The 24,461-nt window shown below is 45.4% G+C and overlaps 1 protein-coding gene across 1 annotated transcript; it reads right to left on the bottom strand.

Annotated features, from left to right (window-relative positions):
* Window positions 1-750: 750 nt before the first annotated feature.
* DHRS13 (dehydrogenase/reductase 13) lies at window positions 751-12,399 on the bottom strand. Its single transcript, XM_056560832.1, has 5 exons — window positions 12,161-12,399; window positions 8,970-9,088; window positions 4,595-4,718; window positions 4,072-4,383; window positions 751-2,624 (listed from the first exon to the last, which is right to left on the bottom strand). Exons 1-5 carry the CDS (start codon window positions 12,288-12,290, stop codon window positions 2,362-2,364), a joined length of 948 nt encoding a protein of 315 aa, XP_056416807.1. The 5' UTR covers window positions 12,291-12,399; the 3' UTR covers window positions 751-2,361.
* Between the last annotated feature and the right edge of the window lie 12,062 nt (window positions 12,400-24,461).

Here is a 24,461-nt window from a genome sequence, read left to right as displayed (position 1 = left end):
ATCTACCCCTCACTTCATTCTTACGTTTCAAGTCAACTTCAAGTCTTAACCATTCAACTTTTTTTTTATGGTTAACATTGCGCTCTTGCTTGTTATGAACATACACAGTTCTAACATTGAGCTGCCATTCTATACTACGTCCATAACAAGGTTGTTTATTTGATTTTTTTTTTGTCAAGCAATAAAAAGATAATAAAAATATGTAATAACAGGAATTTTCCCTAATTGTTAGTGAGAAAAGTAATATAAACAGATATGGAATAGAATGTTATTGGATGAAACATATTTGCATAACAGTGTGGAATCCTATTCTGTTGACTCCTATTAAAAAGGACAAAACTAATTAAAATACTAGCATGCTATGGTCATTAGACATGCTTGTTAAAGGGGTTACCAAGCCTTAAAAAACCTGATCTTCAGGATAGGCCATCAATACAATATTATTGGAGGTCCAACTCCGCACCTCCCAATAAGCTGCATAAAAGGGGCCATGCAGCTATTGAAAAAAAAAAAAAAAAAATTATAATTTTATATATATATATATATATATACATATACACATATATATATATACATATACACATATATACATACACATATACATATATATACATACACATATACATATATATACACATATACATATACATATATATACATACATATATATATACATACATATATATACACATATACTGCAGTGTTTTTTTTTATTTAATTGGACAGGGAAACTCATCACTGCTATATATATATAGCAGTGATGAGTTTCCCTGTCCAATTAAATAAAAAAAACACTGCAGTATCCTGACATTTTTGCTACTAATAGTATGGCAATGCAAGGATGAAGCTGCAGTGCTCACTAGAGTGATACGCCCCCTACAGGTGACCGCTGAGGATAAGCCATACATTTTATATGTCTGGATAACACATGTAACCCCTTAGTGACCAAAAAGATTTAAATGTTTGCATTTTCATCTTTACTACCCACTCTTACGTTTCCCTAAAAAAAAAAAAAAAATTATACAGTGGTCCCTCAAGTTACAATATTAATTGGTTCCAAGATGACCATTGTATGTTTAGACCATTGTATGTTGAGACCATAACTCTATGGAAACCTGGTAATTGGTTCTGAAGCCCCGAAAGGTCATCGAAAAATAGGAAAAAGTGAGGATTAAAGAGAAATAAGTAGATAACTAATATACATAAAGCTAATTCTTACATAAGAAAGTAAGAAAGATTTGCTGGGAGCTGTAATCACTGTCTATTTATGTATTTTCCAACCAGGGTGCCCCCAGCTGTTGCAAAACTACATCTCCCAGCATGCCCGGACAGCCGAAGGCTGTCCGGGCATGCTGGGAGTTGTAGTTTTGCAACAGCTAGAGGTGCCCTCGTTGGGAAACACTGGTCTATGTAGAGGACAGGAGCTTCTTCAGGATCCTGTACAGTACAGGCAATGTCCTAAAAAAAAGTAACATGGAGCCTCCCTTACTTGGTGTCCAAAAGGAGCAGCTAACCATGGCATGGGTTAAAAGTAGTACAGAACATGTAGTACCTGCCTGTACTGTAGGGGGCGCTATCAGACCCCAGTCAGTGCATGCACTTCAGTAATACAGGGGTTTTACCAGTGAATGCCCATTCTGATTGGTCGGTTCTTCCAGCCATTGACATGTTTTGCAGATTCCATAGCATTGTATGTTGAGTCTGGTTTCAAGTTACAATGGTCCAAAAAAGACCATTGTATGTTGAAACTATTGTATGTTGAGGCCATTGTAAGTTGAGGGATCACTATATAAAATAATTTTGGGGTAGGGGGGTTTGATTCCTTGCACTGATCTGCATGTGGTATAGATTTGACTGCAGGATCATAGCATAGCGCTGATCACTTGGTTCTGCGCTCTACTTCTACAGTCTGGAAATGCCTGTAGAAGAAGATCTTCCTATAGCCGACATGAAGGCTTTCAGAAGGTCTCCAGCGGCCATAGCAACAGACCGGCACCCGTGATTGCATTGAAAGGAGACTTAACATGATCTACTATTGATCCCAGAGGGGTAAAGGTGCTGGTACATGTCAGCTTTAAGATAGACACCTGACTCCTCTGGAGTGGACTCTGCTTGTGCATTGATCTCCCGCATGATAAAAAACCACATAGGAGTGATCCCTAAAGGGGCTAAAATTAGGAAATAATGTACTAGCAGTAAATATTTTGGTACAATTTCCTCTTCATTCTTCCTCTTTTCTCAGTTGCATAGATTTTTGGTCAGTAAGGGAGGTATCTAAATTTCACATACAATTGTAGGTTTAGTTCAAAGATTCAGAAGAAGATTGTCGTATCCATGAGATAAATGGAGGTTTCGGAGCATTTAGTTGCTCAATTCAAGGAGATCTTCACTAACTTCCCACAGTTTCTTGGCCACGGCATCATCCCGACCAAGGGGTAAGACCTGCTGAACCTGACAATCAGAAAAGTAGCGTCCACTGTACATCTCAATCCCTTCCTGGACGGCACAGTAAATAGAAGTCTGAGCTCCATCCTCCGGTGTCTTGAGGAGCAACCAGGCAAAAGGGAATATGAGTACCTGAAGCCAGTACGGAAAGTTGCGTGCTAAATTTGTGAGCACCACACCTGCAAGAAGGGAAGATATTACTGTACCAAGCATAAAAAAAAAACAAAAAAAAAAAATAATATCTTTATACATATACAGTAGTAATTGTCTAAGCAGCAGGAGAGTTCTATGTAGCCTAAGTGTAGTTTTGATATAGGTAGAAACAGATTGTTTTCCTTATACAGAATCCAACAAAGGGAGAGATTTAACAAAACCTGTGTAGAGGAAGAGTGGTGCAGTTGCCCATAGCAACCAATCAGCTCGCTTCTTTCCTTTTTTTAAAAAGGCCTCTGAAATATGAAAGAAGCATTCTGATTGGTTGCTATGGGCAACTGCACCACTTTTCTTTAAATGTTTTGATGTCGCATGCTCCATCATATGACATATTATGGAGGTACTCTTCAGTGGTAGCGCTGCGTCAAAAAATAAATAAATAAAAGAACATATTTTTGCAATTGGGTGCACTATAGATTCATCATATGGTGGCATATTGAGGGAGAGATATATACAGTGACCCCCCGACCTACGATCATTTCAACATACGATGGACTCTCAGAGGCCATCGCATGTTGAAGGCAGCATCAACATACGATGCTTTTGTATGTCGGGGCCATCGCATAAACAGCTATCCGGCAGAGCAGACTGCTTCAGCTGCCACCAGATAGCCATTTACGGTGCTCCGTGTGGTCCACTGACGATCACTTACCTGTCCTCAGGGCTCCGGCGCGTCCTCTTCGGGATCCCCTGCATCGTCGGCGCTCTCCATCGTCGTCATCACGTCGCTGAGCACGCCGTCCCGTCATCCAATAGGAGCGGCGTGAGTAGTGACATGATGGCGGCGATGGAGAACGGCGATGGAGAGCGAGGATGCTGGGGAATCAGAGGCCTTGCCGGAGCGTCGGGGACACGGTGACAGCGATGGAAGGCAACATCCAGGCAGCGGTGACGGTCCGGAGCGGCGGGGACACGTGAGTATAACTTCCAATATCAGTGGTCTTCAACCTGCGGACGTCCAGATGTTGCAAAACTACAACTCCCAGCATGCCCGGACAGCCAACGGCTGTCCGGGCATGCTGGGTGTTGTAGTTTTGCAACATCTGGAGGTCTGCAGGTTGTAGACCACTGTCCTATACTTTCCATTGCACAGATCCCTCAACATACAATGGTTTCAACAAACGATGGTCCATTTGGAACGGATTACCATCGTATGTTGAGGAGGGAACACTGTATTGTGTATATATATATATATATATATATATATATATATATATATATATAGTGTGTGTGGAATGAATCCCATTCTCTTTTAGATCATGCAAATAGTGAAGACATGAATCCTTCTTTGGATTTACCTATCAGAGGACCGTAACAGGAAGGCATCAAAAACAATTTATTCACATACGGTGCTGTAGTTGGACTCTCAGCCCAATGAAGCTACAGAACAAAGCACAGCCGAGTGGCACCTACCTGGGTGAACGGCATAACAAGTCACATCAGTGCCTTGTAATTTGTTGGCCAGCTCACGAACGTACAGAACATTGGCGAGTTTACTGTCACAATACGCCTGGAGAATTTCCTTCCATGTTTCCCCTGGTGGATTTAGATTCTTGAAGTCAATTCTTCCCCTTCTATAAGCCCTGGAGGCAAGAACCACAATACGGCTGGGGCTGCACTGCTTGAGGCGATCCAAAAGTAAGTGTGTCAAGAGAAAATGACCTAAGTGATTGACGCCAAAGACCAAGTTGAAGCCGTCTTCAGTCTTGCCTTTAGCCTCAATGCCTGAAATATACAAAATGGTCATAGAGGAAAAACAATGACATAAAGATCACCATTAGCTTATGGGGCCATTTTAGCAGTAGCCTTTTCAATAGACGGACATATGGGCTCTTTATATACTATCATGAGTGCTGGGAATTAAGACCAAAGCAGCAAGTACAATACAAGTCTAGACAGTATATTAATATCTTTTTCATGGATTCACATGTCTGACCTGCATTGTTTATAAGGATGTCCAGACGAGGTTCACTGCTCAGAAAAGTTTTGCAGAATGATTTGATCGATGCAATGGAGGCCAGATCGAGCTTCATGAACAGCACTTGGTTGTTACCAGATAACTGGAGAAAAATAAGATATAGACAGGACATCTGTAAAGTACATGGCTGAGCCTGCATAGGGTTATATAGCGGCAGAAAACATTGCATGATAACTAGATTCCCTGTGACATTTAAAGAGTACCTGTCACCAAATAAAACTTTTAATATAGTGTCCCTTGTGTAATTAGCAGACACTTTCCCATTCACTTGCTTTTAAAATTATCAACATAAATATGTTTTAAATGTAATAGAAAAAACAACCACTAGGTGGCTCTGTTCTGTTCCCTGCTGCAATTAATACAGCGAGTTTGGTCTCCGGCCCGGCAGGAGACCAAACTCAGGAAGTGTTTCTCTGCACAAAGCCTCACTGAAAGCTGCACAGACTGAAAGCTACACAAAGCCTCACTGAAACATGCATAGAGCCTGAGGTATTTTATTCATCACAGCACTGCAACCATGTGAGGGCGGAAGTGGTCCCCCAGCAGGCTTCAGTGATGTCATGCCTGCTGGGAAATGCCCACTTTCTCTTGCTGGGAGATTGCACTGTGTGAGCAAGATTAAATGGTATGATACACAGCTTTTTAAAGGTGGGTGGGGTGTTGGGAGTAGTTATGGAACATACAGTCAGGGCCATAAATATTGGGACATTGACACAATTCTAACATTTTTGGCTCTATACATCACCACAATGGATTTGAAATAAAATGAACAAGATGTGCTTTAACTTCAGATTGTTAGCTTTAATTTGAGGGTATTTACATCAAAATCAGGTGAACGGTGTAGGAAATACAACAGTTTGCATATGTGCCTCCCACTTGTTAAGGGACCAAAAGTAATGGGACAGAATAATAATCATAAATCAAACTTTTACTTTTTAATACTTGGTTGCAAATCCTTTGCAGTTAACTACAGTTTGAAGTCTGGAACGCAGAGACATCAGCAGACGCTGGTTTTCATCCCTGGTGATATTCTGCCCGGCCTCTACTGCAACTGACACATGACTAATTTCCCGATGTGGGGACAGCGCGCTGCGGCTGATAATTCATTAATTCGAGCAGGGTGCGGGGGTGGTGGGAGCGACCAGTATTGCGGTATGGTAAAAATTCATATCGTGCAGGAAAATTTTTTTTGGTATTCGGAATGAACTGGTAGAACGTCCAGCACTAGAATTTCTGTGTGCTCAATACAGATTCTGATGCAAATTCAGAGTCCCATTGACTTCAATGAGATTCCACACACTTTAAAGAGAGGTTTAAAGGGAACCAATCATCAGATTTTACCCTATATAACGCTTGGCAAAGCGTTATATAGGGTAAAATCTTTATTTTCACCATTCCCGGGGGATGCTCCTGCCCCCAGGGATGGTGAAGATATGAAGTTATAAACTAGTCACCGCCGCCGCCGTAAGTAGTCACCTGGGCGGGGAGCTCTTCTCACCAACTCCCGTTCTTCGGCCGGGAGCGACGCCCCCTCCGCTTGATTGATGGGCCGCGTCATTGTTCCGCTCACTGAACAGACAAAGCAGAGCAATGACGCGGCCCATCAATCAAGCGGAGGGGGCGTCGCTGCCGGCAGAAGAACAGGAGTAGATGAGAAGAGCTCCCCGCCCAGGTGACTACTTACGGCGGCGGCGGTGAATAGTTTATAACTTCATATCTTCACCATCCCTGGGGGCAGGACCATCCCCTGGGAATGATGAAAATAAAGATTTTACCCTATATAACGCTTTGCCAAGCATTATATAGGGTAAAATCTGATGATTGGTTCCCTTTAATGTTCTTGCAGAATCTGGAAATTTCGCTGTGTGAATGAGACAGCGGAATCTCCATTCAACCCAATGTGCAGTAAATTTTCCGACAGACTTCCACTGTGTGAACAGAGCCTAATAATTATGCACACGTTGATATAGGGTGTTCATCTCCTTAGGCCACAGGCCTTCCTCATTACACAAATACACTTACTTGATGTTGATATGCTTAAATTCAATAAGCATTCAAGTTAGAACCATAACCATAGACTGTAAATCGCTACAGTCACAGATATACAACAAGATTAGGGTCAATTAAATCAACAAACAAGGTTTTGTCTCACTGAACGCAATCATTTGGATAGTATGTGGCGCACACCCTCTCGCTCACACGATGCGTCTGTGTTTTTAAGACAAGAATTGGTTTGTGAGTATAATAAAATTGATTTCTTATGAAACGGGAATGGTCAGTGCTTATTGTTATTGTCAGTTATGTTCTTCTGTCCATTTGGTCTTAGAGGCTTTGTAAAGAGTCTTTTATGAGGAAGAGCCGGGGTTTGGTGTTCATTGGGTAGAGAAGACTCCCAGAGGTGGAACATAAGCAAGAAATAAGAAAACACAAGATCCAATGGACTTTAACATTGTTATATACTGAAGCGATTGCCAGTATTTTTATATAACTAGTAGGATCTGCTGATCCATGTGTAATAGGTCTGTCCATCATAACTAGAGATGAGCGAACTTACAGTAAATTTGATTCGTCATATGGGTCTGTGAATAGAAAGATAAATGAGTGTGTCCTGACGGGGTTAAAGGTAAAGGAGTGATCCGCATGATCATACAGTGTAATACTTGGCATCTACCTGCTTCTGAACATACCAGGTAAGTGTGTACTTTAGCACAGATGCCTGTGGTGCAATCTGTGGTGGTGCTGTCGGTGGCTCTGAATCAGTGTTTCCTAACCAGGGTGCCTCCAGCTGTTGCAAAACTACAACTCCCAGCATGCCCGGACAGCCGAAGGCTGTCCGGGCATGCTGGGAGTTGTAGTTTTGCCACAGCTGGAGGCCCCCTGGTAGAAAAACACTGCTCTACATACTGGGGACCCGGATCATTTACCACTACATACAATCTATAGGTTTCTATTCACACACACAACGTTTAGTAAACTGATAAGTTGTCAATGTTGTATTGTTAAGAGATAAGCGAACTTACAGTAAATTCGATTCGTCACAAACTTCTCGGCTCGGCAGTTGATGACTTATCCTGCGTAAATTAGTTCAGCTTTCAGGTGCTCCCGTGGGCTGGAAAAGGTGGATACAGTCCTAGGAGAGAGTCTACTAGGACTGTATCCACCTTTTCCAGCCCACCGGAGCACCTGAAAGCTGAACTCATTTATGCAGGAAAAGTCATCAACTGCCGAGCCGAGAAGTTTGTGACGAATCAAATTTACTGTAAGTTCACTCATCTCTAATCATAACATACTGAACACCTTCAGCCAACAGCCGCACAGGTCTTATTTCTATTACTTTCCTTCCATAACAAGTTTGACACAGACATTGAGACCTCCTCCCCTACTTACATGTATATACAGTGGTCCCTCAACATACGATGGTAATCCGTTCCAAATGGACCATCGTTTGTTGAAACCATCATATGTTGAGGGATCCGTGCAATGTAAAGTGTAGGACAGTGGTCTACAACCTGCGGACCTCCAGATGTTGCAAAACTACAACACCCAGCATGCCCGGACAGCCAACGGCTGTCCGGGCATGCCGGGAGTTGTAGTTTTGCAACATCTGGAGGTCCGCAGGTTGAAGACCACTGGTATTGGAGGTTATACTCACGTGTTCCCGCCGCTCCGGACCGTCACCGCTGCCCTGGATGTCGCCTTCCATCAATGTCGCCACGTCCCCGACGCTCCGGTAAGGCCTCTGCTTCCCCGGCATCCTCGCTCTCCGTCGCCGCCATCACGTCACTACGCACGCCGCTTCTATTGGATGACGGGACAGCGTGCGCAGCGACGTGATGATGACGATGGAGAGCGCCGACGATGCAGGGGATCCTGAAGAGGACGCGCCAGAGCCCCGAGGACAGGTAAGTGATCATCAGTAGAGCACACGGGGCACCATAAACTGCTATCCGGTGGCAGCTGAAGCAGTCTGCGCTGCCGGATAGCCGTTTATGCGCTGGCCCCGACATACAAAAGCATCGTATGTTGATGCTGCCTTCAACATGCGATGGCCATCACATGTTGAAATGATCGTATGTCGGGGACATCGTAGGTCGGGGGGGGGGGGGGGGGGGGGCACTGTATAGAATTGAAAGGGTTTCCATGGTTTTTCTTCCATTTATGGCCTGTCCTCAGAATAGGTAATCAATATCTGTGATCTGACACCCAGCACCCCTGCCCATCAGCTGTTTGCCCCCATACACAGAGAACAAAGCTGAAAGTAGACAGCGCCATACATTGTGTAGTGGCCGTGCTGGGTTACTGCAGCTCAGCTCCTAATCAGTTTTCCACTTACTTTACGTATGTCATATGCAGCAGCTTCTGCGGTTTCTTTCACACGACAAGCCAAAATGACCCGAGCTCCTCGCTTGGCCATGTCCAGCGCTGTCATTTTGCCAATTCCAACATTTCCTCCTGTATATGCACATGTAATATGGAGTCAGTAAAACGTTACATAAAAGTCATCTTTGCGACTCCTTTAAGTGTTACAAAATATATAAAAGTGTGCAATGTAACCCTTCTCCAGCAGGAAGCGAGCCACCTAGTGCAACCTATTGGAGGGAGAGTCTCTGCAGGTCAGCGCTTCACCCTTTAGGAAAAGTAACACATTGGAGGTAGCATCCCTACAGTCTCTCAGCTAACCAGCCAGCCACCAAGTCATGGTGCTTTAAAGGGGTACTCCACTAGAAAACATGTTTTCTTTAAATCAACTGGTGCCAGAAAGATTTGTAAATTACTTCTATTAAAAAATCTTAATCCTTCCAGTATTTATCAGCTGCTGTATGTTCCAGAGGAAGTTCTTTTCTTTTTGAATTTCCTTTCTGTCTGACCACAGTGCTCTCTGCTGACACCTCTGTCCATGTCAGGAACTGTCCAGAGCAGGATAGGTTTGCTATGGGGGATTTGATCCTACTCTGAACAGTTCCTGACATGGACATAGGTGTCAGCAGAGAGCACTGTGGTCAGACAGAAAGGAAATTCAAAAAGAAAAAGAACTTCTTGTGGATCATACAGCAGCTGATAAATACTGGAAAAATTAAGATTTTTTAATAGAAGTAATTTACAAATCTGTTTAACTTTCTAGCACCAGTTGATTAAACACTTCCCGCTATAGGACGTATGCATACGTCCAAGCATCCGACATGTTCATATGTATATGTCCTAGCGAATTCCGGCACAGCCGGAGTCCCACCGCAGCTGTCGGAGCTGCGATCGCGCCGGTCCCGGCAGCATTAACCCCCTAGATGCCGTGATCAATCCTGATCACGGTATCTATGGTGTTGACAGGGGGAGCGCTCTCCCTCTATTCACCAACAGTGGAGCCGAGATACAATCACGGGTCGCCGTTGGTTGCTATGGCAGCAGGAGGTCAGATCATGACCTCCTGTATGCCTGCTACGGAAGCCTGTGAGATCCAGCCAGAGGCAGGATGGTTCAGGCTGTAGTGTCTGCAGCTCATCAGGTCATACTGTGCTGTAGTACAAGTGTATTGCAGCATAGAATAACCTGTAAAAAATAAAATAAATAGTTCTTAAATAAAAGTATGAAGTGTAAAAAAAAAAAAATAAAAAAAAAGAAATGCCCCTTTCCCAATAAAAGCCCTGTATTATCACCAAAAAAGATCAAAAACACAAATCATATACATAATCGGTATTCCCACATCCGTAATGACGTGTATTATAAAACTATAATGTAAATTATCCCGCACGGTGAATGCTGTAAAAAAATAAAAAAACATTAAAAAAAAAACCGCAAAATTCGCCAATTTTGGTACAATTAGCAGAATAAAAAAGATCAATACATCGCTATGGCAGAGCCGGAGATTGCCGAAGGCAGCGCTTCCGCTCTGCCATAGAGTTGTATTGAGGGGGCGTGTCGGCCGCCGCTTCGTGCGGAGGTCGACACGCCCCCTTCCGGCGGGCTGTCGGAGCTCCAGCGGTCAGACCCCCCGCGATCTGAAACTTATCCCCTATCCTTAGGATAGGGGATAAGTTGTTCACCACTGGACTACTCCTTTAACGGTACTCAAATTGTGGGATCAGCTGCTCAGCCTGATGGTCGCAGGAGGGGGCAACCCCGTCCTGAAGAAACCGGAACAGTAATAAAGAAAGAAGAGACCACTGGAACCAGGCGCTGCTTAATCCAAGATATTCAGAGTCGCAAAGAGGATATTATCCAAAGGCTTTTATTAAGGTTACAGGAATACAAGGTTATAACGTGTTTCGGGGCATGTTACCCCTTCCTCAGACAGCAGAGGTTGTCTGAGGAAGGGGTAACATGCCCGAAACACATTTGGATAATATCCTCTTTGTGACTCTGAATATCTTGGATTAAGCAGTGCCTGGTTCCAGTGGTCTCTTCTTTCTTTATTAATGTTCCGGTATATGATGTAGGCTGAAGTGTATTTCTCTCTATTCAATTACATGTGTATTTTTTAATTAAATTTTATTTATTTTTTCCTTCGATTTCCCTCCACGAATAATATTTTTTTGGGGCTGCGCTGCACATTTCATAGTAAACTAAAAGGTTATCATTACAAAGTACAATTGTTTGTGCAAAAAAAAAAAAAGCCCTCATATGGGTCTGTGAATAGAAAGATAAATGAGTGTGTCCTGACGGGGTTAAAGGTAAAGGAGTGATCCGCATGATCATACAGTGTAATACTTGGCATCTACCTGCTTCTGAACATACCAGGTAAGTGTGTACTTTAGCACAGACGCCTGTGGTGCAATCTGTGGTGCTGTCGGTGGCTCTGAATCAGTGTTTCCTAACCAGGGAGCCTCCAGCTGTTGCAAAACTACAACTCCCAGCATGCCCGGACAGCCTTCGGCTGTCCGGGCATGCTGGGAGTTGTAGTTTTGCAACAGCTGGAGGCCCCTTGATAGAAAAACACTGCTCTACATACTGGGGACCCGGATCAGTCACCACTACATACAATCTATAGGTTTCTATCCACACACAACGTTTAGTAAACTGATAAGTTGTGAATGTTGTATTGATTAAAGCTGAGTGAACTTACAGTAAATTCGATTCGTCACGAACTTCTCGGCTCGGCAGTTGATGACTTTTCCTGCATAAATTAGTTCAGCTTTCCGGTGCTCCCATGGGCTGGAAAAGGTGGATACAGTCCTAGGAGACTCTTTCCTAGGAATGTATCCACCTTTTCCAGCCCACCGGAGCACCTGAAGGCTGAACTAATTTACGCAGGAAAAGTCATCAACTGCTGAGCCGAGAAGTTCGTGACGAATCGAATTTACTGTAAGTTCACTCATCTCTAGTATTGTTATTTATATACAGATGTGACATAAGACAGGATCATATTCTGCAGCTTTATTCTCCACACATTGTAAAACTAATACAACTACAACTCTCAGCATGCAAAAGGCTGTCTGAGCATGCTGGGAGTTGTAGTTTTGCACCAGCTGGAGGGACCCTGGTTGGGAAACACTGGCTTAGAGGAATAGCGACCTTAAGAGACCCCCTCACCTGTCACTATGACGGTCTTCCCCTTCAGGCTGCTGTCACTCCTGCACTGCCGGCCCCTGATGAAGTTGTAGTAGATGAGCACATAGAGCCCCAGGATGACCCCCAGGGACAGCAGCAGCTCTATAGTCATGGCTCCGGCTCTATGTGCTGCCCGTCCGGTTCCCTACACACAATCCACACTGATCTCCTTACAGCCAGGCCCCTCCCCTCCTGTCATTATGTAAGGACAATCCCACTCCACGACCCACATAACCAGCTGCTTCCTGCACAGCTCAGCTACGGCGGCCACAGAGGGACATAATGCTGGTGTTTGCGGTTCGGTCGCTAATGTTCTTAATGTAGATATTGTCTTATGTTCTCTCACTGACTGTAATAGTCGTGTAAGAATCTCAAGGCAGGGTTTTAGAATGTTGCAGAAAAGTTGTCGTAGGGTTTATAGTTTATTCATCATTATAGAAGAGTTCTATCTATTCTATCTGATCTTTCTAAAATCGAATCTATCTATCTATTCTATATCTATCTAATCTCTATCTATATCTGTCTATCTGTTGATCTAATCTATATCTATCTATTAGAGATGAGCGAACTTACAGTAAATTGATTCGTCACGAACTTCTCGGCTCGGCAGTTGATGACTTTTCCTGCATAAATTAGTTCAGCTTTCCGGTGCTCCCGTGGGCTGGAAAAGGTGGATACAGTCCTAGGAGACTCTTTCCTAGGACTGTATCCACCTTTTCCAGCCCACCGGGGCACCTGAAGGCTGAACTAATTTACGCAGGAAAAGTTATCAACTGCCGAGCCGAGAAGTTCGTGACGAATCGAATTTACTGTAAATTCGCTCATCTCTACTATCTATCCTATATCTATCTAATCTATGTATCTGTCTATCTATCTATATCTATTAGAGATGAGCGAACTTACAGTTAATTCGATTTGTCACGAACTTCTCGGCTCGGCAGTTGATGACTTATCCTGCATAAATTAGTTCAGCTTTCAGGTGCTCCGGGGGGCTGGAAAAGGTGGATACAGTCCTAGGAAAGAGTCTCCTAGGACTGTATCCACCTTTTCCAGCCCACCGGAAAGCTGAACTAATTTATGCAGGAAAAGTTATCAACTGCCGAGCCGAGAAGTTTGTGATGAATCGAATTTACTATAAGTTCGCTCATCTCTAATATCTATCTATGTAAAAAAAAAAAAGGAAAAAAAAAGAAGAAATGGAAGGGCAGCACAACTAGTTAAAATCTCCCAATAGTAAAAGGTGCACGCTGAGAAAAGACCTTGGTGAGGGGTCCTCGCTTGTAGTAGAAAATCAGGAATTCAGCAGCACACAAAATTGTGAAAAAATAAGTGGATGTTTTATTTACATCACCAGAAAAACAGAAGCAACGTTTCCGTGGCCTCTCGCCGCCGTTCTCAAGCTCTGAGCTTGAGAACGGCGGCGAGAGGCCGCCGGAAACGTTGCTTCTGTTTTTCTGGTGATGTAAATAAAACATCCACTTATCTATCTATCTATCTCTATCCTGCTCAAAAAAATAAAGAGAACACTAAGATACCACATCCTAGATCTGAATGAATGAACTAATCGTATGAAATACTTTTGTCTTTACATAGTTGAATGTGCTGACAACAAAATCACACAAAAATTATCAATGGAAATCAAATTTATCAACCCATGGAGGTCTGGATATGGAGTCACACTCAAAATCAAAGTGGAAAACCACACTACAGGCTGATCCAACTTTGATGCAATGTCCTTAAAACAAGTCAAAATGAGGCTCAGTAGTGTGTGTGGCCTCCACGTTCCCGTATGACCTCCCCACAACGCCTGGGCATGCTCCTGATGAGGTGGTGGATGGTCTCCTGAGGGATGTCCTCCCAGACCTGGACTAAAGCACCCGCCAACTCCTGGACAGTCTGTGGTGCAACGTGGCGTTGGTGGATGGAGCAAGACATGATGTCCCAGATGTGATCAATCGGATTCAGGTCTGGGGAACGGGCGGGCGAGTCCATAGCATCAATGCCTTCCTCTAGCAGGAACTGCTGACACACTCCAGCCACATGAGGTCTAGTATTGTTTTGCATTAGGAAGAACCAGGGCCAACCGCACCAGCATATGGTCTCACAAGGGATCTGAGTATCTTATCTTGGTACCTAATGGCAGTCAGGCTACTTCTGGCAAGCACATGGAGGGCTGTGCGGCCCCCCCCCCCCCAAAGAAATGCCACCCCACACCATTACTGACCCACCGCCAAACCGGTCATGCAAAAGATGTTGCAAGCAGAAGAACGTCCTCCACAGTGTCTCCAGACTCTGTCACGTCTGTCACATGTGCTCAGTGTGAACCTGCTTTCATCTGTGAAGAGCACAGGGCGCCAGTGGCGAATTTACCAATCTTCGTGTTCTCTGGCAAATGCCAAATGTCCTGCACAGTGTTGGGCTGTAAGCTCAACCCCCACCTGTGGACATCGGGCCCTCATACCACCCTCATGGAGTCTGTTTCTGGACACATGCACATTTGTGGCCTGCTGGAGGTCATTTTGCAGGGCTCTGGCAGGGCTCCTCCTGCTCCTCCTTGCACAAAGGCGGAGGTAGCGGTCCTGCTGCTGGGTTGTTGCCCTCCTATGGCCTCCTCCACATCTTCTGATGTACTGGCCTGTCTCCTGGTAGTGCCTCCATGCTCAGGACACTACACTGACAGTCACAGCAAACCTTCTTGCCACAGCTTGCATTGATGTGCCATCCTGGATGAGCTGCACTACTTGATCCATTTTTTTGGGCTGTAGACTCCATCTCATACTACTAAAGTGAAAACACTGCCAACATTCAAAAGTGACCAAAACATCAGCCAGAAAGTATAGGAACTGAGAAGTGGTCTGTGGTCACCACCTGCAGAACCACTCCTTTATTGGGGGTATCTTGCTAATTGCCTATCATTTCCACCTGTTGTCTGTTCCATTTGCACAACAGCATGTGAAATTGATTGTCAATCAGTGTTGCTTCCTGAGTGGACAGTGTGATTTCACAGAAGTGTGATTGACTTGGAGTTACATTGTGTTAAGTCCTTTATTTTTTTGGGCAGTGTATCTATCTATATATCTATCTATCTATGACAAAATAGATGCAGCACACCGTCAGCTTTAATCACCGTGAAATATTTATTCCATGACGTATCACAGACGTTTCACCAGCCTCACATTGGCTTTCTCAAGTCTGTGTGAGGCTGGTGAAACGTTGTCTGTGATACATCATGGAATAAATATTTCACGGTGATTAAAGCTGACGGTGTGCTGCATCTATTTTACCATATGTAATTTGTGAACCGGTGGACCGAGGTTTCAGAAATGCGTGCACCCATTCATAGTATTCTTCCATTACTTGATGTGCTGTTTCTATTTGGATTCTATTTATCACCTATCTATCCTATTCTAGATTATCCAGACTTTTATTTTAGGGTAAGGCTGTGTTCACACTTGTAGTGGTGGTTCCATTAGGAGTCTCTGTTGCAGATTATGGCCAAAATCCAGGACAAAATTTTGGTGCATGCAATGCCATTTTGTCTGGTAAAATGCCAGATGCCACCCCAGACACACAGGAGATCCCAATAGTCAATGGCGTACATTGGGTGCCATCTATGACAAGCATTAAAGGGATACTCCAGCGTAAAATTGTATCCTCTATCAACAGGATAGGGGATCAGTGACTGATCGTGGGGGACCTGACCGCTGGAAGCCAACTCCCCCCCCCCCCGCCCTCTTACTTCCCTAAGAAAATGCATTGAGCACGCGCTGACCCTGAGCTTTATGCAGCAGGGAGATTCGAGACCTGTTCTGGAGATCGCAGAGGGTCTGACCAGACACCTATACCATATTAAGTAAATAGAGGATAAGATTTTAAGCTTTGGAGCACCCCTTTAAGTGTATCTGGCCATGGTGTCATTTACGCTGTTCTTCACCTATGACGGACAACCATGACACAAGAGTTGAAGCTGTTAGAACTGCAAAAAGGGGACAACTCCATATTACTGCCTCTGGATTTAGGATGCAGTGTAACGCTGTAGGTGTAATGTCGAGGTCCCCAATACTTTTCTTCATATACTGTAAATGGTAGTTTCTTATTCTAGCAGCAGACATGCTCTTGCTTGATCCAATGACCCATGCACACTATGGATTTTCCACTCTGAATTAATTCTGAGTGGAATCCGCTTACAGCAGAATCCTATTGATCCTAATTGGATTATGTTGCTCAGTGTACAGTATGAAAGTTCCATAGCAAAACTTTAGACTTTGGCAGAATTCACCGGAAAAGGCCATTAGTAAATGGGACTTTGATTTACGATTCTGCACGAAATAAGCGCTTGCAGCCAGTGCTGATTCCGTGTGGAAATTCCTTGTTGAATTTCCTCTGTGTTCATGAGCCCTAAGGGTTTGTTCACATTTAGGCTATGTCCACAGGGGGGGGGGGGGTTTATAAATAAAAACTGTGAAAACCCAATCTGTCCAGAGCTCAATAGGATATGAAAGCTGAGTAGTGATTGGCTTTGAGCAAAATCGGACAGATTGACAGATTTGGTTTTCACAGATTTTAATTTTTTTTGTTTTTACACCGAATAACAGTTCTTGTAGCATTTTGTGGCTGTAATAGTCTGTGCATGGCCTTACATGTATTGGATGTGCTTGGATTTACAGCAAAGTGAATGGCCTGTGTAGAAATCTCATCTACAGTGTGAAAAGATCCACAGAAAATCCATGCAGGAATTGACCTTCTGTGTATATTTTACATCCACAACATTTCGTGTATTGCTGTGGATTTATGCCCACGGACTCCAGTCTTGTGGTTTTTTGAACAGATTTAATCAAAACAGAAAAACGGTCTTTGTTGTCCACAGCAGCCAATGACAACATAGATTTCAATTTCCAAGAGTAGCCTTTTGCTGTCTGGGCAAGCTGGGAGTTGTAGTTTTGCAACAGCTGGAGGCACCCTGATGTAGGTAGCCCATATTTATCAATCAGCCTAATTGTCTGTTTTTTTCCATAGCAACAAATCACATCTCAGGTTTCACTTTACTAGAGCTTGTTAAGATATAAATGCTGACCTGTGATTGGTTCCTGTGGAAAAAAAAAAACAGACAATAAGGCTAGGTTCACACTACGGAATCTCTGGGCAGAATTTCTGCCTAAGATTTAGCCGGCGGCACTAATTCCGCACGGACTGCATTGCCGTCCCCATAGACAGCAATTCATTTCTGGGTGGATCTTTTGGGAGATCTGCTCAGAAATGCATTGACATCTATGGGGACGGCAATGCAGTCCGCGTGGTCCTAGTGCCGCCGGCTTGATCTCCGGCAGAAATTCCACAGTGTGAACCCAGCCTTAGGGTTTCAGGCTGATTGATAAATCTCCTCCAATGAAGTATTTCACACTCCGTGTACAGGAGCAGGAATGCCTGCCTTTGATAGGAATCCCTACACACCTGTATGCTATTCCCCTAAAAAGAATACCAACAAAGTCAGATAAGTCAGAATTTTTTTTTGGGCAAACTCAATTAGTTTAGTATCAATTTGTTCTTCTTTAATCAAAAGTTCTAACCCCCTCTAAATTCTTCTTGCATTACAAAAATGGTTCCAGAAGTCTCACTTTAAAATCGAATAACACTATAACCCTATAACCCAGCTACAATTTACTACCAGTCACTTACACAAGGATATAGTAAACAAAGATTAGTCTTTCCTAGTTTTTAGATTACTGCAATTTCCTCATAACCCCTTCAGTGTGATCCTTCCTTTTACAAGCAAAAGCGTTCTAATAATAGAAGCACCAAGCTCCTTCTGCTCCATACACAGCAGGAGAATGGCCTACTGAAGTATCCTGTCAGGCAGAGTAACTAATATCCAATCATACTGGGTATTTGTACAGTCATGGCCGTAAACATTGGCACCCCTGAAATTTTTCAAGAAAATGAAGTATTTCTCACAGAAAAGGATTGCAGTAACACGTTTTGCTATACACATGTTTATTCCCTTTGTGTGTATTGGAACTAATCCAAAAAAGGGAGGGAAAAAAGCAAATTGGACATAATGTCACACCAAACTCCAAAAATGGGCTGGACAAAATTATTGGCACCCTTAACTTAATATTTGGTTGCACACCCTTTGGAAAAAAATTACTGAAATCAGTCGCTTCCTATAACAATCAATAAGCTTCTTACACCTCTCAGCCGGAATGTTGGACCACTCTTCCTTTGTAAACTGCTCCAGGTCTCTCTTACTGGAAGGGCGCCTTTTCCCAACAGCAATTTTAAGATCTCTCCACAGGTGTTCAATGGGATTTAGATCAAGACTCATTGCTGGCCACTTCAGAACTCTCCAGCGCTTTGTTTCCATCCATTTCTGGGGGCTTTTTGACATATTTTTGGGGTCAATGTCCTGTTAGAAGACCCAAGAGCTCGGACGCAAACCCAGCTTTCTTACACTGTGCTGTACAGTGCGACCCAAAATCCGTAGGTAATCCTTAGATTTCATGATGCCTTGCACACAGCCAAAGGCTGTCCGGGCATGCTGGGAATTGCAGTTTTGCAACAGCTGGTGGCACCTTGCTTGGGAAACACTGCCATAGTACTTCAATTCTTAGGCTGCTTTAACACTATAATAATACTTCCGTTATAAACACCAGTCATAAAAATCTTGAAAATCGTCTGTTAAACGGCCGTTAGAAAATCCCATTATAGTCTATGGGATTTTTCTAATAGCCGTTTTAACCTGTTATCGCCCGTTATTAATAACGGCAGTTATTTTGTGACGGGCAAATGAATGTGCATGCGCTATTTCTCCCGTTACTATCTTTCGGCACAAAATAACAGCAGTTATTAATAACAGGCAATAACTGGTTAAAACGGCTATTAGAAAAATCCCATAGACTATAATGAGATTTTCTAACGGACGATTTTCAAGATTTTTATGACGGCGTTTATAATGGAAGTATTTTTATAGTGTGAAAGCAGCCTTAGGGTAAAAATTTTGTGCCACGGATCCTTTATTTCCCATCGCTTTGGATAGTAACCTTGTGCCCTCTGTTAGCCCTTGGCGTTTTGGTGGTTAAAAATATGTATACTCCTGACCAAAAGCTAAAGGGGTTCTCCTTATATAGCTAGTTAAAACTTACCTACTATCCACAGGATAAGTGTCTGATTGCCAAAGGGGCAACCCCTAGGACCATCACCCAGACAGGTCATACTTTTAGACTGCACATGGTCTTAGTCCTAAGACGCACTGTGATCGCGAGTTATAGCCGAGCAGCAGCATGCTTCTCCCCAGCCAGCAGCCCAATCAGACTACATTTCCATAAACCAATGCAGTGAAAGTGTCAATTTTATTGAAAGACAAGAAGTTAAAGGGGTATTCCAGGAATTTATTTTATTTGACTATGCTACAGCGGCTGTAAAGTTAGTGTAGTTTATAATAGTGTCTGTACCTGTGTGTGACGGTTTTCTCACAATTCTTCTGTGATTTTCAACCCAATATTTATTTTTAACAGCATACAAAATGACTGTTGTCTCAGGATTTCCCAGGTTGCAATGTGTAGAGACCTGACTCACTAGTCAATTGTGCAAAGGGAGCATGTACTGCTTCAATAGGTGGAGCAACCGCTGGATGGGAGAGAGAATTTTGCAACAGTAGGCACCCTGATTAGAAAACACTGGGCTTTTGAGCTTATTTGTGCTGCAATGGGTGGGGTGGCTGATGTGTGGGTAGGACGAATGCAACTTCACACTTACAAGCATGGAACTATGGGATGTGTAGTTTAGAGAACGAAATTCAACAGGAAATACCCAGTTCTGGCAGGAGGTACTACTAAAAGGAGATTTTTTTTTACACTTACCGTAAAATCTTTTTCTCAGAAGCTCCATTGGGGGACACCCTGTGTTTGTTAGGCAACCAACCCTCAGATCACAACTAACAAAACACAGGGTGGGAGCTGTGTCCCCCAATTGAGCTTCTGAGAAAAAGATTTTACGGTAAGTGTAAAAAATCTCCTTTTCTCATTCAGCTCCATTGGGGGACACAGGAACCGTGGGACATACCAAAGCAGTCCCCGGGAGTGGGAAAACCATGTAACCCAGAATCAAGCGGACGACAGGGCCACTGCTGCCTGCAAAACCTTATGCCCGAAAGAGGCGTCGCGGATGCAGAAGTGTGCACTTGGTAAATGTGTGCACCGAAGACCAAGTAGCCGCCGTACACACTTGTAGGGCCGAAGCCCTGTTAAAGACCGCCCAAGAGGCCCTCACAGAGCGAGTGGAGTGAGCCGTAACCCGGAAGGGAGGATCCTTTCCCTTGGAACGGTATGCTTCAGAGATGGCGGACCGGATCCATCTGGAGATGGTGGCCTTAGAAGACGGCAAACCATTGCATCGGCCCTCCGGAAGGACAAACAGCGACTCCGACCATCGGAAGGAAGAGGTGGCTTTGAGGTAGACTCTTAAAGCCCGTACCACATCCAGGTTGTGAAGAGAACGCTCTTTAGAGATGGAGCCGGGCAGAAGGAAGGAAGAACGATATCCTCATTCAGATGAAAGGACGAAACCACCTTTGGTTGAAATGAAGGAACCGGTCGAAGTACTGCCTTGTCCTGATGAAGAATCAGGAAGGGAGGTTGACAAGAAAGAGCTGCCAACTCAGACACCTGACGGATCGAGGTCACAGCTACCAAAAAGGCGACTTTCCAGGAAAGGAAACGGAGAAAAACGGATAGGCTCGAACGGAAGGGATTGCAAAGCACCCAGGACCAAATTTAAGTCCCAAGGGGGAGTAGGAGACCTATAGGGAGGAATCTCATGAGCTACTCCTTAGAGGAAGGTGCGAACCGATGAGTCAGAAGCCAGAGGCCGGTAAAAAAAGAATAGACAGCGCCGACACTAGACCCTTGAGGGAACTAAGAGCCAGACGCGCCTCAAGACCCGACTGCAGAAATGGCAGCAGGTTCGGCAGAGAAAACTGTACTGGGGAAAGAGAGCGGGCCTCACACCACCGAAAATAAGCCCGCCAGGTCCTATGGTAGACCCTAGCCGAAGACTGCTTACGCGCCTTGCGCATAGTGAGAATAACCCCAGCGGAGAAACCGCGAGCCTTCAAAACTGCAGTTTCAACCGCCACGCCGTCAAACGCAGCGGCTGTGAATTGGGGTGGCAAAGAGGACCTTGAGACCGAAGATCGAGGCGATCCGGCAGGCGGAAGGGAACGTCCGCCACGAGCCGAACCACGTCGGCGTACCAAGATCGGCGGGGCCACTAGGATGGCCGGTACGCCTTTCCGCCTTGAGTTTCCTGAGCACCCGGGGAAGGAGGGGAAATGGCGGAAACAGGTACGGGAGAGAAAACCAAGACCAGGGAATGACGAGGGCGTCCGCGGCCAGCGCCAGAGGATCTCTGGACTTTGCTACGAAGTTTGGAACCTGCCTGTTTAGGCGGGACGCAAAGAGATCCACGTCCGGAATTCCCCAGCGGCGGCAGATGGACTCGAACACTTCCGGGTGAAGGGACCACTCCCCAGGATCAGGGGAGGAGAGACTTAGAAAGTCCGCCTCCCAATTCTCCACCCCCGGAATGTGGATCGCTGATATGGAGGGAACCATGTGTTCCACCCAGTTCAGAATCTTGGACACCTCGGTCATGGCGGCATTGCTGCGAGTGCCCCCTTGGCGATTGAGATACGCCACAGCCGTGGCGTTGTCTGACTGAATGCGAACCGGTCGACCCCGAAGAAGAGACTCCCAGTGTCGGAGACAAAAGGAATATCGCCCGGATCTCCAGGACATTGATAGGAAGCCTGGCTTCCCGAGGTGACCACCGGCCCTGGACCGTCCGGTCCAGGAGGACACCCCCCCCAACCGAGGAGGCTCGCATCCATCGTAAGAACCAGCCAGTTCAACGGTAGAAACGAGCGGCCGCTCTGAAGGAGGGGAGAGTGGAGAAGACCAAAGAAGAGACTGGCAAGCCGGGGTGGGCAGACGGATCCGATGATCCAAGGACAGGGAGGATCCGTCCCACAGAGACAGAATAGCCCACTGAAACAGATGGCAACAGAACTGTGTAAACGGAACCACCGTTATGGCTGCCACCTTTCTGCCCAGCACTGCCATGCATGCACGAAGGGACACTGGATGCGGGCGTCTCAAGTGACGAACTCCTAAAAGTAGAGCACTCCGCTTGTCCGGAGGAAGATGCGTGCGCTCGCGGTATCGAACCCGAGTCCTAGAAAGACCAGGAGGGAGAAAGGTTGGATTTCTCCTCGTTGATCAGCCACCCAAAGCTGGTTAGGGTCAGCAAGGTGATGTGGAGACTCTCCTCGTTCTGGGCCCGGGACGGGGCCTTGATAAGCAGGTCGTCCAGGTAAGGAAGGACTGACACCCCCGGGACCTGAGAATTGACAGCCGCTAGGACCTTGGTAGAAACCCGGGGGGCAGTGGCCAGGCCAAAGGGCAGAGCCATAAATTGAAAGTGACCCTGCGGATGTGAAGATACGCATCCCGAATGTCCACTGAAGAGAGGAATTCGCCCTGATCCATGGATGCCACGATAGACCGTAGTGACTCCATACAGAAGTGGCGAAGGCGAAGATGCCGGTTGAGGAGTTTCAGGTCCAAAATTGGACGGATGAATCCTCCTTTTTGAGCACCATGAAGAGGTTGGAATAGAAACCCCTGAAAAGGTCTTGAGGTGGAACGGGCACAACAACACCCTGCTGCAGCAGAGTGAGAATGGCAGAATGAAAACCTGCGGCCAGAGCAGGTGAACAAGGAGGCCGGGATCGAAAAAAAACGATCCCGGGGAAAAGAAGGAAACTCGATTCGGTAACAGTCGGAGATGACGTCCCGAACCTGGACTTGTGCCATCCAGACGTCCCGAAAGAGAAGTAAGCGACCACCCGCCCAAGATGGAGTCCCAGGTGGGGGCGCCCATTCAGGTCGAGGCAGGTTTACGGGTTCCTGATTTTGCGGGAAATCGGTTGGAGCGGTTATCCTGCTTCCAGGAGGAGCGAAGTTTGAAGGACTGGCCCTGCCTACCCTGCGAAGGGCTCGATTTTTCCTGGCGCTACCGCCCCGACAGGGAAGATCGCAGCCGTCTCCCTCCGTGGGGACGGTTGCCTAACAGTGTAAGATAATCCGCAGCAGAGGCCCTCGGCCGGGTCCAGGCCGAAGCCGGGGGCTAAATTAGCGGCCTGGCCCCGGCCGAGCGTGCCCCCCTAACTAGGAGCCAGCAGCCGATCAGAGCAGGGATGGCTGCCGGAATTAACACACTGCAGGAGGTAGACCAGAGGGCCGGCGGCTGCCCCACTATGTGTGGGGGCTGCAGCCCACAGTAAAAGCTGCAGCCAGTGTCCCCAAGATCAGGTCCCCCTTTGAATAAAGTCACCCATATTAACCCTGAAGGAGCCCTAGTAAGGAGGGGGGGGGGGGGGGAAGGGGTGTACTTACCTCCAAGAAGTTCAGACCCCTCTTCACCAGACTAAGCCTGCTGCATCATGCCAGGCTTCGGAAAGCGGGCTGAGCAGAGGCAATAGGCGACCCGGACCCAAGGTACAGACCTGGTGCTGACCGATGGCGAGGAAGGGTTAACGGACCATACTCTATGGAACCGTGCCCTTCAGTCGCATGTGGGGAAACAGGTAGCGCCATGCTCCTGTCGCCCCTACCTAGAAAAATAAAAAAGAAGAAAAATTCTAAACATTATCACTAGAAAATAATAAAAGACCAGACCTGGAGCAATCCAAGCCCGTGCCGCCTCCTATGACACTAAGCTAAAACCGAGTGTCTCTAAGGCAGGAGGTGGGGTATACCCTGCTGGGAGGGGCTGACTTCTTTTTTGTATGCCTAGTGTCAGCAAGATATACCCACGGTTCCTGTGTCCCCCAATGGAGCTGAATGAGAAAATCTCCTGATAACCACTTTAGGCGCAAGCTACCACACATTTCAGCCAACTATAACTCAGGACTGAGACCTGGTGTGATCTAAAGTTTTGACAAGTAAAATGTTTTTACAAATGACACTAAGGGGGAGATTTATCATGACCTGTCCAGAGGAAAAGTTGCTAAGTTGCCCATAGAAACCAATCAGAACGCTTTTCAAAAATTAAAGAAGCGATCTGATTGGTTGCTATGGGCAACTCAGCAACTTTTCCTCTAGAAAGGTTTTGATAAATCTACCCCTAATGCTTTAACATTACTGACATTTGGCCCATTGTGTACTGCTATCTTCATGTCCATCCTAGGCTGTTCCTGCCATGTTTTTCCAGTTACAGGAAGTCATGA

This window comes from Hyla sarda, chromosome 2 (assembly GCF_029499605.1).
Source record: "Hyla sarda isolate aHylSar1 chromosome 2, aHylSar1.hap1, whole genome shotgun sequence".
NCBI lineage: Eukaryota > Metazoa > Chordata > Amphibia > Anura > Hylidae > Hyla > Hyla sarda.
The sequence above is the reverse complement of the archived record's forward strand: the minus strand, read 5'-3'. Positions and strand labels throughout refer to the sequence as shown.